The following is a 12,118-nucleotide window of genomic DNA, read 5'->3' on the forward strand; positions in this document are numbered from 1 at the left end:
ATACCATGCAGTAAATCCTATTGAATTGCTTCAGATTGCAGTGAAAGGCTGCCCAGTCTTTACCCAGTTACCTGGGAGTAAGCTCCATTGACTACAGTGGAACTTACTTCCGAGTAGACAGCGCCAGGCTCCACTTACAAGAAAGGAACAAAAGCTCCAGGTGTTTCTGAGGACGGCTGGCTGCTGAAGCTTTGCAATTAAGGAATTTAAAGCAGATTGGTGACCTTTTCCTTTGAAACTCTAGGAGGGGCTTTGTGCGCCAGCTGCACTGTCTCCTTCTTTTGGTGCAGGGATTGTATTTTCAGTATAAACTGGACTCTGTTTTTGCACCTGCACACACACACTCCACTTTGACTGCTCTCAGAGACATGGAGGGGAGGAAACCAGGAAACCGGGAAATTCTGGGATCAAATCATAGCTGTCAACTTTTCCCTTTTCTTGCGAGGAATCCTATTCGGAATATGGGAATTAGCCTTTAAAAAAGGGAAACATTGACAGCTATGGATCAAATCAGAAACCAGGACAGCTTCTGTATTTCCGGGACTGTCCCCGGAAAACCAGGACACTTGGAGGTTATGCCAGAGCAGCCCTTTCACATCCTGCAGTTTCCAGCCACTGGGATTCAGAAGCATTGGACTGGGGAGCCAGAGTGGGGCCATTGGGACTCGGGACCCTTGAGAGTCAAGCCAGCGCCAGAGATGGGGCAGCCGCTGACCGGCCTGCCATGACCCTCCCCACATGCAGAGGTTCAGCCTGGGAAACCCAGAAGGGAGAGGAGCTCCTGGCCCCATTTGGAGAGGCAGGGGCCTCCCAGGGCTGTGAAATGGGAGGAAGCAGGTCCCCTCCAGGAGGGGGGGCAAAAAGCACCCTTGGGCATCCAGCCCCACCAAGAAGCACTGGGTGTGTGCGGGTGCAGAACGTGTGAGCATCTATGGTGGGGGTTCTTTAGCTGCGGAACCTGCATTGCGGGGGTTGGACTGGATGACCTTGGGGTGCCTCCCAACCCTATGATTCTGCGCGTCTGAATTGCGCCAAAGTGGGGTTGAGACCCAAAGAGCGGCAAGCGCCCCACCAGCAGTAACGGTCAGAGGCTGGGATGAGGCTCCTGGGCAGTTATGGGAAGATATGCGTCATCGGTGTCATCCTTCTCCCCCCCCCGAAGCACCGAGAGGGAGGGAGGGAGGGGTCACATTCCTGCTTAGGGCAAAAGCCCTTTGCAAGAGGGGGTCAGTTGGGTCAGTTGGGTCCCCGGGTGGGAGATGCTGACTGTTCCCCCACTTCTCTCTCTCTCTCTCTCTCTCTCTCTCTTTCTCTCTCTCTCTCTCTCTCTTTCTTTCCCTCCCTCTCTCTTTCTCCCTCTCTCCCCGCCCCCCCCCACTTTGAAGGCCGCCCCTTTACAACTGCCCTTTCCAGCAAAGGATCCCGACATAAATGGCGCTTTAAATTCAATATCCGCCATTAATATTTCATGATTACAAAGCGCTCCGGATAATGTCCCTGGCAGGAGCGTCTGGACAGTTAAAATGGATGAGTCAGAACTTCCTGACGGAGGAGAGGGGAGTCGGCGGGGAAGGCGCCCGCCCAGCGCTGGCACTAATGCGCCCTGACAGGCCCCTTCGCCCGCCGGGGGCTGCTGACTGGTCTGGAAATGGGAGCTGTTGCTGCGAGAGACGGCTCTTCTGATTCCTGTCGCCTTGTATTTGCGGGCAGAGAGAGGGATCCCCCCCCAGCCACGCAATGGGAGCCGGGGGGCAGCAGAGCCCTTCTGCACCATGGCCTGTGCGGGAAGAAGCCCCTGGTTTCCCCTGCCGAGGGCAAGAGGATCATTGGGCTGTGGGGGCAGAAGGGACCCCAAGAGTCATCTAGTCAACCCTCCTTCAATGCAGGAGAGGTGCATGTCCCACCAAGCCCCCCCCCAGCACTGCCCCCCACAGGCCCCCTGCAAGCCAACTGGACCTACTGAACAGTTCTGAACCCCACATCCCTGCCATGGGGCTGGCTGTGAAGAACACAATCCATTAGGGGCACGGCAGAGACCAGGAATTCTGGAAACATTTCTACTCTGGAAGGTACAGTCATACCTCGGGTTGAAGTCCCTTCAGGTTCAGCCTTTTTGGGTTGTGCTTCATGGCGACCCGGAAGTAACGGAGCACGTTATTTCTGCGTTTCGCCACTTGCACATGCGCAGGCGCTCAAAATGACATCACACGCATGTGCGGAAGCGGCAAATCATGACCTGTGCATGTGCAGACACGCGGACACAGGTTGCGTTCGCTTCAGGATGCGAACGGGGCTCCGGAACGGATCCCGTTCACATCCAGAGGTACCACTGTAATTGCAAGACCCCCAAACATGCAAGGGCCTAACTCTGGCCCAGACTGCAAGGACGGACGCTCTTATTTCCGATGGAGGGAGAGATCTTTACCGAGGCAGAGGAGACGGGCAGGCCAGGAAAAGGCCTTGAGCCACAGCAGCAGCTGCTCTCCGGAAAGGGGGCAGGAATGGCGAGGGAGGGGGCTGGCAGCAGCAGGCCCAGGACCCCATTGCAAGAGCAGCCCCTGCCCCCTGGGGACTCCAAGAAGCCCTGAGAGGTCTCCTTTATCGGATAGTCTTCTCAAGTCACCCAGCTGCAAATGCTGCATTCTTCTTCCGAAGAATAATTCAGTTTATACGCCGTCCTTTATCCGAAGATCCCAGGGCAGTTTGGAATGCCTCACGCCCAGCCTCTCCAGAGGGCCTTCCTGGAAGCGGCAGCTCCCTTGGACACTCGACTCCCAGCACTGTCGAGCTGGAAGGGCCCCCCAAGGGCCATCTAGTCCCACCCCTGCAATGCAGGAAACGCTCTTGCATCTTCTTCTGCAGCCCCCCCCCCCTGCCACCCTCCTCCTCATTAGCATTCCCTCTCCCCCTCCAGACAGGTGCGGCTTCCTACCTGCACTTGCCACGCATATTTATTCCTATTTATTCGGCTAACTCCTTCCTCTCCCCCCCCCCCCAAGAGATTTCCTTTGGCAGAGCAGAGCCAGCCAGCCGGCTCTGCCAGGAGAGGGAAGGGGGGGCGAGGAGGAGGAGGAGGAGGAAAGGAATCTGTCTCAAGGCCCTTCCCGAAATCCCGGAGACCCCGGAGACCCAGCCGAGGGAGGCATCAAAGGCGGCGGCTGCTGGGAGCTTGCCTTTGTTTCCTGCCGGCCTTGTTTGAAGTTTGGGGAAGCAGCATTCAAGCTGTTGGGCTTCCTCTTTGGGGAGAGCGGCAGAGATGGAACAGAGCAGCCCCCCCCAAAAAAAAAATAGAGACAGCCGAGGAGGACCAGGGAGGAGGGGTAGCAGGCAGGAGCGCAAGAGCCGAGGTCCTCACAGGACCCCCGCCAAAAGCAGCGCCCGCTGGTGGGGGTGGGTTGGGGGGGGGGCTGGAGCCAAGCCGCTCACTCTCCCCCGCCATCTGCTTTGTGCTGAACCCCGGCCTCCCCCCCAGCTACAGCCGCCTCCTGCAGGGCAACCCAAAATACCATCTTTCGCGCCTGCCTGCCTGCCAAGGACCAAGCTGGTTTGCAGAGAAATTGGGGGGGGGAGGCTATGTGCGAAGTGGGTGAGAGAGGGAGGGAGGGGAGTGTGGGGAGGGAAGGGGAGCACAGAGTGGGCACCCCATAAGCAGAGCCCAGGGGAGCCCCCCGCCCAGGTGCAGCAATCGGGCAATTTTGGGTGCCGCAGAAAGAGGGAGGGTAATTGGGAGAGGAGGCAGCAGCGGACGGGGGGGGGGGGGGAGGAAGGCAAGGGGGGGAAGTGGGGTGGAACAGCCAGGCAGCAGCACAGGCTCAGAGTCAGAAGGGAGGGGACCCAGAGGACATCCAGCCTGCCCCACCACCGGTGCACTGTGCAGGGTCTCATGGACAAGATCTTGCAACTGCGGCAGCGAGGAAAGCAGCCTCTGCCCTCTTTTATCAGGACAGAGAAAGGACTTCTTCACACAGCGCATCGTGAAACTAAGGAGGCTGTGATGGCCATCAAGTTGGAAGGGCCCCTCAGGGTCATCTAGTCCAACCCCCAGCAATGCAGGAATCACAGGGGGCCACCTGAACTCTGCTTAGAAACCTCCAGTGGAGGAGAATCCGCCGCCTTCCCAGAGTCCGTCTCACGGCCAACAACTCTCACCATCAGAAAGGTGCTTGATCTCCTTCAAAAGCGAAAGGTGGGACACGAACAGCCCTCCTGGAAGCCCCCAAAAGGGCTTGGGGTGTTGCTCATCCTTTGCCCCCTCCCTCCCTCCCATTCCTGCCCCTCCCCCTTTGCTGCTGCAGCCATGAGGTTTTGGCTTTGCCTTCCTCCGGGGGAATCAAAAGGGGGCCTGAGGCGCCAGCCCCAGAGACAGGCAGGGAGGTGGGGGGGAATGTAGCTCCCCAGGAGGCCCCACGTCAGGCGTGGCAGCGGAGGCAGAAGCACTGCCCGCCTGCCCATCCCAGCTCAGATTAATATTCCTGCTGGCTTGCCCCTTCCTGCTTCCCGTTGGCACCTGGGAGGGGCTGCTGTTCTCTCCTCCCGCAAGATCCCTGCCTGGCAGGTCCAGACGAGCCCCTTTGGCCGCCTCCAGCCTCGGGGCTCTTCTCCTTCTTCTTGGCCCCCTCTGGGCTGACTCCATCCTGCCCGCCTGCCCCCCCCGGGACTCACCTGCTTCCATGGCCAAGATGGTGATGTTGTGCCAGCCGGCTGTCTCCCGGTCCAGCACCTTGCTGGTCACGATGGCGCCGGTCAGCGGGTCGATGTCAAAGATCTGCTCCAGGTCGGTGCTGCGGTCAATGGCGTACCTGGGCACCAGGTGGGAGAGGGAGCTGTGAGGAGGATGCAAGGGAGGGGTGGGAGGCTGGCACATGGGGCAACGGAGCTCTTGGGACCCTGATGTCAACCCCAGGGGGGTAGGAAGGGGGTGCAGGGGTGCGGTCCGCCCCGGGTGTCACCCTAAGGAGGGGAGACAAAATGGCGGGCGGCACTCACCCCCAGGGCACCCAAACCATGCGTCTCAGGCACCTGAAGGATCCACACTGTCCACCCACTGCCGCCTCCCCCCCCCCCAAGCTGTGGGGTGGCCGAGGGCATGTGTGCCCCGTCTGTATGGGCACCGCGAGTGTGCCATCCCTATGGGTGTCACTTGAGCGCTGTCCGTATGGGTGCTGTGCATGCGCAGCCGGGCAGTTTGCCCCGCCTCTATGGGCAGTTCGCCCTGCCCCTCAGTGCTTTGCCCAGGCTTCCTCTGCCACTGGTCAACCCCTCCTCCTCTGTGATTTCAGCCACAAGGAGGACTAGAAACCTGCTCCTTTTAATTTAGCCATTAAAGGAAACTTGTCAATAGATGCTGCGAAAGGTGCTTAATGCACAGAACCTGCCCAGCCAACAGACCGGCATGCCCATCCCACACCAGCTCTCATTCGCTGCCACTTTCAGACGGGCACCACAACTTGCCAACGTTCATTCGTTCACGGAGAAGACACCATGTCAGAGCAAGAACCCAGAAAAGGAAGATCGCCCTGCTCAGATCACAGAGCCAGAGGGCACTGCAAGTGGCACATTCCACACAAACTCTCCTGGCATGTGGAATCAAGAAGGAACTGCACACATCTGACATTGGCCTCCAGCCCCTGCAAAGGCAGAGGGGGACCCAGGCCCCCCCGGGCGCTGACCCACCCCACCAACACAAGACGTAACCGGCTGTACTTTTGAATAAATAAGGTATAATATTCATTGTATCAGATTGTAGATTCCGACGGAAGTCTCATAAAGTTCAACGGAAAAAGCAGAAGACCCCGTGGATCAGTTCGTTCTCTAGTCCGTTCATGCATAAGGCCCATCCATGTATAAGTTTCTATTCCACCTGTCTGTTCACAGAGTCCAATAATCCACATGAGGGGTTGTTACAGTTCCACAGAATCCTGTCACAGAGTCTAAGACAAGGATTTCCGGGATATGAGCCTTGTTTTGCCATCCTAGGCTTCATCAGTAGAACAGGCTCATATGTAATGTTACAGGATAGTGGATCTTATAGCATAGCAGCAGTGCATGAACTGACTAGAGAATGAACTGATCCACGGGGTCTTCTGCTTTTTTGTTGAACTTTATGAGACTTCCGTTGAAATCTTGTGTGTTTATTGAGTATGTTTCACGTAACCATAGGTTTGTTGTTGTTGTTGTCCCCCCCCCCAACAGGCAGGAAGCTTTCATGGGGGCGGGGGGCGCTCTGGATGGCTCCTAGCCAGGATGGCACCGCTCTGCCTCCACAGTCGGAGGCAGCCAGGTTTCTGAATGCCAGTCGCTGGAATCCGCCGGAGGGGAGAGTTGCTCTGGGGCTCAGGAGCTGTTTGCAGAGTTCCTACAATGGGCATCTGTTTGGCCACTGGGACAACAGGATGCCGGACTAGAGGGGTCACGGGCTCCTGGTCTGGCTTCTGTGCCAGGGATGCGAGGCGACTGGCCCAACAAAGACCAGAGGGGAGATGCCAAGGAAGCCAGACTCCCCGGCCTTGGAGGCTTCTGCACCTCCGTCCGGATCTGTGCTGTGGACGCGTTCCCAGAAAAAGCAGCACCCTCCACTGGCCAGGGGTTCCTGAAGCAGCCCAGCCCCGACAGCACCCTGCACAGCCCCTCCGACCCCCCGCCAGGCCGGCCGGGCATCTGCCTGCGCCGCTGTGCTGCCTCCTTTTTCCTCCGCAATAAAGTTAATGACTCGGATGGAGGAGCGCCGAGCGAGGGCCCTCGTCAAATCCGCAGAGGATGACACAAGCCGGGAGGAACTGTAAATATTGCAGAGGACAGGAGGATACAGGTTCCAAACGACCTTGACAGAGAGAAAGGCCAGGCAGGGAGGGAAGGGACATCTGCAGAGTGTTACGTCCCCCTGGGAGAGAGGAAAGACCCACAAGTGCCCCCCTCCCCGGGAAAGAAGAGCCTTGCAAGAGCCCCATAGCGCTGGAGGGGCTTCCCCTGCAATGCAGGGAGCTGGACTGGGCGACCCTCGGGGTCCCTTCCAACTATGATTCCCACCAACAGAAGCCGAGGGCCTCCTGGGACGCACCGTCAGCCAGACACTTCCTGGTACTTCCTCTCTGTTCCTGGGCTGTGCCTTCTGCCCCGGCCAGGATAGATCCCCAATGGGGGCAAAAGGGGAAGCTGCTGCCCTGCGCATGCACCATGTGTGCCCAGCACCTGCTGCTTACTGGAGTCGCCCCCGGTTTCTGCGATGGAGGTGATGGCACAGCCACCCTCCTGGATGTGCCAGGCCTGACCTCCCGGCAGGAGCCCCAGAGTGTGGTCTCTGCCCAGCTGCCCTCTGCCATCCGCAAGCCAAGCTCTGCTAGGAGTTTCTGGCTTCTCCCGCTGCCTTGTCTCCCTCCCCTTTTGCCCCCACGGCCGCCCCCTCCCTCTGCCCCCCACAAGCAGCCGAGGAGGGCAGCCCCACCTCCAGGGCGACGGGGGAGCAAACGGCAGGCGGCATCCGGCGCGGCTGCTGGGAGATGCTGCGCCAGCGGTGCCAGGCCAGAGGCGGCAGGTCACGGCCCCCTTGCCTCTCCGCTCGCCCTCCTAATTGCCTGGCTGGCAAGATTATTTTCAATCAGGTCTGGTTTGTCTCTGGGGGATTTATCGTCTTTTATCCGGCTATGAAACAAGCCAAATTGCTTTGCTGCTGCTGCCTGCAATGGCGTGTTTGCGTGGGGGCTGCTGCCTGGGGGGTCTCAGACGTTGCTGCTGGCCGAAGGTGGGGAGGAAAGGGTGGGCCTGTCCAGAGGGGACCTTGGCCTCAGCCGCTCTGCACCCAGCGCAGGGCTTGATCCTGCCTCGGAGGGAAGAGGGCACAGGATCAGACCCTGGCCCAAGCCAAGGCCCCCAGCGGTCGGCCCCAGGAGCAGCTTCCAGCTCACGGTTCAGCCTGAAGGCCTCCCACAGAGCCGCAGAACCCCAGCTCCCACTTCATGCGGGGGCTGAGCATGTGCAGAGTGCATTTCCCTCACTGCTGCCAAACCACGTAGAAAGGAGCCCCCTCACTTCTTTCTCAGTCTTGCCAACCCTCCCAAATTGAGGATTCACAGACTCACAGAATTGTAGAGCTGGGAGAGATCCCCAGGGGTCATCTAGTCCAACCCCCTGCAAGGCAGAGCCCAGCGGAGGCAGACATGTCACCTGCAGGTCCAGAATACCTACAGATGCTCCAGGGGTGTTTTGACGGAAGCTTTCCCGACGGCCTTATTACGTTTTGCATGCTGTATGAAAGCAGCGTCAGTGATACACAAAAAGAAAAGGATGCCCTTCTCTGCCCCCCCAGAGCCCAGCCCCCTGGCAAGGGGGAGCTCTCTCAGCCCTCACGTGTCCCAGTTGCCCCCCCCCCAGCAGCGCCCTCCAATGAGGCCTGCCCTGCCCAGCCCTTCCCTGCACCAGCTAAACCAGTGTGTGCCCCCATCACCAAAGGCAGCAGATCTGCCCCCCACCCCATGCCTAGCTGGTTCTTGCGGGGGGGGGGGGGGCTTTGAGGCAGCCAGAGCAAGAAGCCCCTGCTTGGGATGCTGCTGGTGTTGCCAGCTTCCCTCTCCTCCTCCTCCCCCCCCCCCAACGGCATCGCCTGTTGTTTGGCTGGGCAGAGCAGAGAGCGGCTTCTCCTCCTCCCTCTCCTGCGCTTTGGCGGTTTCCTTGGCACTCGCCTGCCTCAGCCCTTCCTTGCCAACCCCAAAGGCAGCGGCGGCAGCCGAGCGAGGGGTTCATCCTGGCATCCTGGCATGTGCATTGCTACTGCTGCTGTGGCTGCTGCTGGGCTCTGGGAAGCTTGTCAAGCGCGGTGTGAAAAGCTCTTTGTGGTGTTTGTTTTCCCTGCCTGCCGCCTTTGTGCCGGAGCAGGTTGACGTTCTCGGGCGTCGCGGGAGTCTGCAAACCGCCTGTGCCCAACACATGTCTGCGGCGCCAGCGAGTGCCAAGGAGCAATAGCGTCTCTACAGAGTGCCAGCCTGCAGCTCTGCATCGCAGCCGGGGGAAGCAGCAGAGGGGCTCCAGCGGGCGCATGAGGGGAGGAAGCCGGGAGGAGGGCCCTGTCCTGGGCAGAGAAAGAGCGGAGGCCTGTCTTTCCTCCCAGCGAATCACAGCTGAAGCTTCCCTGGCAGGCGGCCATCCGACCTCGGCTTAAAAACCTCCGAGGAAGGGGAGTCCACCATCTTCCCAGAGAAGAGAGGAAAGGCTTCTCTCCAGTGGCCCCCGTCACTTAGAGTTGATGGGGAGGGGGTCCACCTGGCACAGGCCCTGCTGATCTGCCCTCTTTGCTCACCTGTGGTGCATCAGAGGCCCCCTGGGCTCCGTTGGGCCAATCCTGGTTGAGCCCCAGAACCAGAGCAGAGCAGCTGGGCCTGCCCGCCCCCAGAACCCCTGCACCTCGTCTCCCCTCATGCCTCTGGCATTCCGCTGGCACCCAGAGCCCACCCATTCTGAGTGACAGCCAGCTGACTTTGCATGGCCCACTTCTGCTGGACCCCTCTGCCCCATCCCCAGACCCCTTTGCCTCTCCTGAGACACAAACAGAGGTGCCACTCAAAGCAGAAACTCAGCAACTGGGATATATAATCAAGCACCGATTGCACAACCAGGAGATTTTCAGGAATGTGCATGAAAAGGCAAGGAAGTGGTTCAAGATGCACGTGTGTGTGATATGTGCAAAAAGGAAAAGATCCACAAACTACACAGAAGCCCTTCCACTCCCACCCCCCTAAGTTCATCTCACAAACCTCGAAACTTATTTCTTGCCAAAGGACTTTGCAGAAACCTCTCCTCAAAAGCTGAGTTTTGTGCGACATGAAGCCCACGGCCACCTTGCTTAGGTGCCCAGAACCTTCTTGCCCCTTCCCCCTTCTTGTCCCCTTGGGGTCTCCCACCTCAGCTGCCCATGCACCCCACTTGCCTTTGCAACCGCCCCCCTTCCTGCCCTACTTCCTCCCTCTCCCGGCACCACACGCCCATTTCCTGGACGGAGGAGAGGAAGCCCTCCTTACCGGACGGGTCTGTTTGCCACGTCGGGGTCCAAGGCGGTGACCATGCCCACCAAGGAGCCCACCGGCGCGTCCTCCTGCACCTCCATCAGGCCGTCGGGGGGCAGGAACTCGGGGGGCTCGTCCACATCCAGCACGGAGACGCGCACGATGGTCTGGTCCCGGAAGGTGCCCAGGTCCACAAAGCGGGGGTCCGCAAACTTGTTCAGGGCCTCGACCACCACTGTCTGCACGCTCTGGGCCTCAAAGTCCAGAGGCTGAGAAGAAAAGAGGGTTTTTTGTGGGGTGAGCAGTGGGCTGACACCATCCAGGCTCCCCCCAGGCCCTGCCCCACCCCTTGGCCACCCCAGGTTGAGAGCCAGGTGAGAGCCAGGGGCACCTCCCTCTTGCAAAAGGCTGGAGGAAGGAACTGACCCCTTTAAGGGTGGCAGCGCCCAGCCGGGTCCTCTGGGGCCAGTTCTGCAAAGAGGCACCGATAAGCAGCTCTACGTTTTAGGAGCTCTGTGGGGAGCAGCTGCCTTGCATGCAGAGGGACCCAGGTGCACCCGCCTGGCAGCATCGCCTGGCAAGGCTGGGAGGGGCAACCCCAGAGAGCGGCTGCCAGTCTGGGCAGACAAGCCAGAGCAGGGCCCATGGGCTGGCTCTGCAGCAAGCAGCTCTCAGTCTCCTGCCTGCCTGCCTTCCTCCATGGGGGAGGAGGGGGCCCCAGTCTGACGCAACGCGAGGCGCTCAGAAGACGGAGGCAGGCAGAATCCGGCAGACGGGCTGGCATGCTCCGAATTCTGGAAAAGCTGAAGAGTCCCAAGATCCCCGTTTCCCAGGCGGAGGGAGGCCTGCCAGCCAAGCAGAACTCACCAGGAATCAATTGGAGAAACCAGAGTCAGCTGGAGGGGGGGAGAAAAGGGGGAGAAGGGGGGCAGGAGGAAAGAGCCCCCAAGGCTGGGCAGGGCTTTGCTGATGGGGCAGCAGAGGATGGCGGGGAATCCATAGAACTGCATGGATCTGAATTGAATAGAATTGTGAATGCTGGGGCAGCTCCCCCGAGGCCCTGCTGTGGCCAGAGGATTCCCCCCCCCCAGCTTCCCCCAACACCCACAAAGGGGAGAAGGGGAGCCCCCCCGGCTCACCTTCTGCACGGAGATGAGGGCTTCCTGTGTGTTGCTGTCGGTGGTCACCCGGAAAGCCCCCAGCCCCTCCTCGTCCTTGACCTGGTAGGTCATGTCGGTGTTCTCGCCCACGTCGGAGTCCTCGGCCTTCACCCTCCCAATCAGAGTCCCCACGGGGGCCGTCTCCACCACACTGAACTGGTACATCTCTGGGGGGGGGGGAGGAAGAGGCTGGGTGAGGGTCTCGCAGGGAGGAAGATTCCTGCTTAAGAGCTACCCCATCGCTGCCTCCAAGCCCCGGCACCCTCACATCCCCCCCCCCAAAAGGAACCCATCTTCAAAGCACGGATAAAACAAGGAGCTTGAGTGGGTGGCATAACCTCAACCACGGATCTCTGGATGGGACAACCCCTCCGATCAACGTGGAACATTTCCGTAGCTTTAAAACTGAGAGGGATTCTGCAAAAATTGATCTCCCAGGTCTCTCTAGGGACGGTCTAATTCGGATGGACTCTGGCCCTGTCGTGATGTTGGCAGGTCCAGTGGCACTTCCCTTTGGGTCTGCATCACTTTTGTACTGGAGCAATCCTGGATATTTGCAGATGTCTGTGCATTTTCAGATCCTATCCCCTTGGCCTGGGGATGAACAGCAGGATGAGAAAAGTGGACTTCAGGAGCCCTTTGGGTCACAAAGCGACTGGGAGGATTAATACTCGCCGTCTGCTGGGCAGTGGTCTGAGGACCTGAATGTCCCGACTACATCTGCACCCACTTTTTCTTTTTTTGTAAACTCCACTTTCACCTGGACATCATTTTGGACATTTGGATGTTGTGTGTCCATCTTGGGTGGATGCATTGATGCTTCTTGCATTGCCAATGTGCTCAGAGTTGATAGCATGTGTTTCATTCCCTCACCCCATATATTCTCTCTTTGGTTTTTTCTTTACCTTAATAAACTTCCATTTAAGGGGGGGGGACAATAATAAAAAGCAGTGATGTGGATTTTCT

The 12,118-nt window shown here is 59.0% G+C and overlaps 2 protein-coding genes across 5 annotated transcripts in view; one reads left to right on the forward strand and one right to left on the reverse strand.

The window, feature by feature from the left end:
* Nucleotides 1–12,118, forward strand: part of SNRPB (small nuclear ribonucleoprotein polypeptides B and B1) — a 393,907-nt gene that overhangs the window by 254,160 nt on the left and 127,629 nt on the right. The window lies entirely within an intron of this gene.
* Nucleotides 1–12,118, reverse strand: part of CDH22 (cadherin 22) — an 87,471-nt gene that overhangs the window by 17,619 nt on the left and 57,734 nt on the right. For all 4 annotated transcript variants that reach the window (XM_028735722.2, XM_028735720.2, XM_028735723.2 and 1 more), the window contains 3 exons: nt 11,132–11,319; nt 10,008–10,261; nt 4,663–4,799 (listed from right to left, as the gene is read on the reverse strand). In XM_028735722.2, coding sequence (XP_028591555.2) covers nt 4,663–4,799; nt 10,008–10,261; nt 11,132–11,319 — 579 coding nt within the window. The remainder of the gene's footprint in view (nt 1–4,662; nt 4,800–10,007; nt 10,262–11,131; nt 11,320–12,118) is intronic.

Source organism: Podarcis muralis, chromosome 5 (assembly GCF_964188315.1).
Source record: "Podarcis muralis chromosome 5, rPodMur119.hap1.1, whole genome shotgun sequence".
NCBI lineage: Eukaryota > Metazoa > Chordata > Lepidosauria > Squamata > Lacertidae > Podarcis > Podarcis muralis.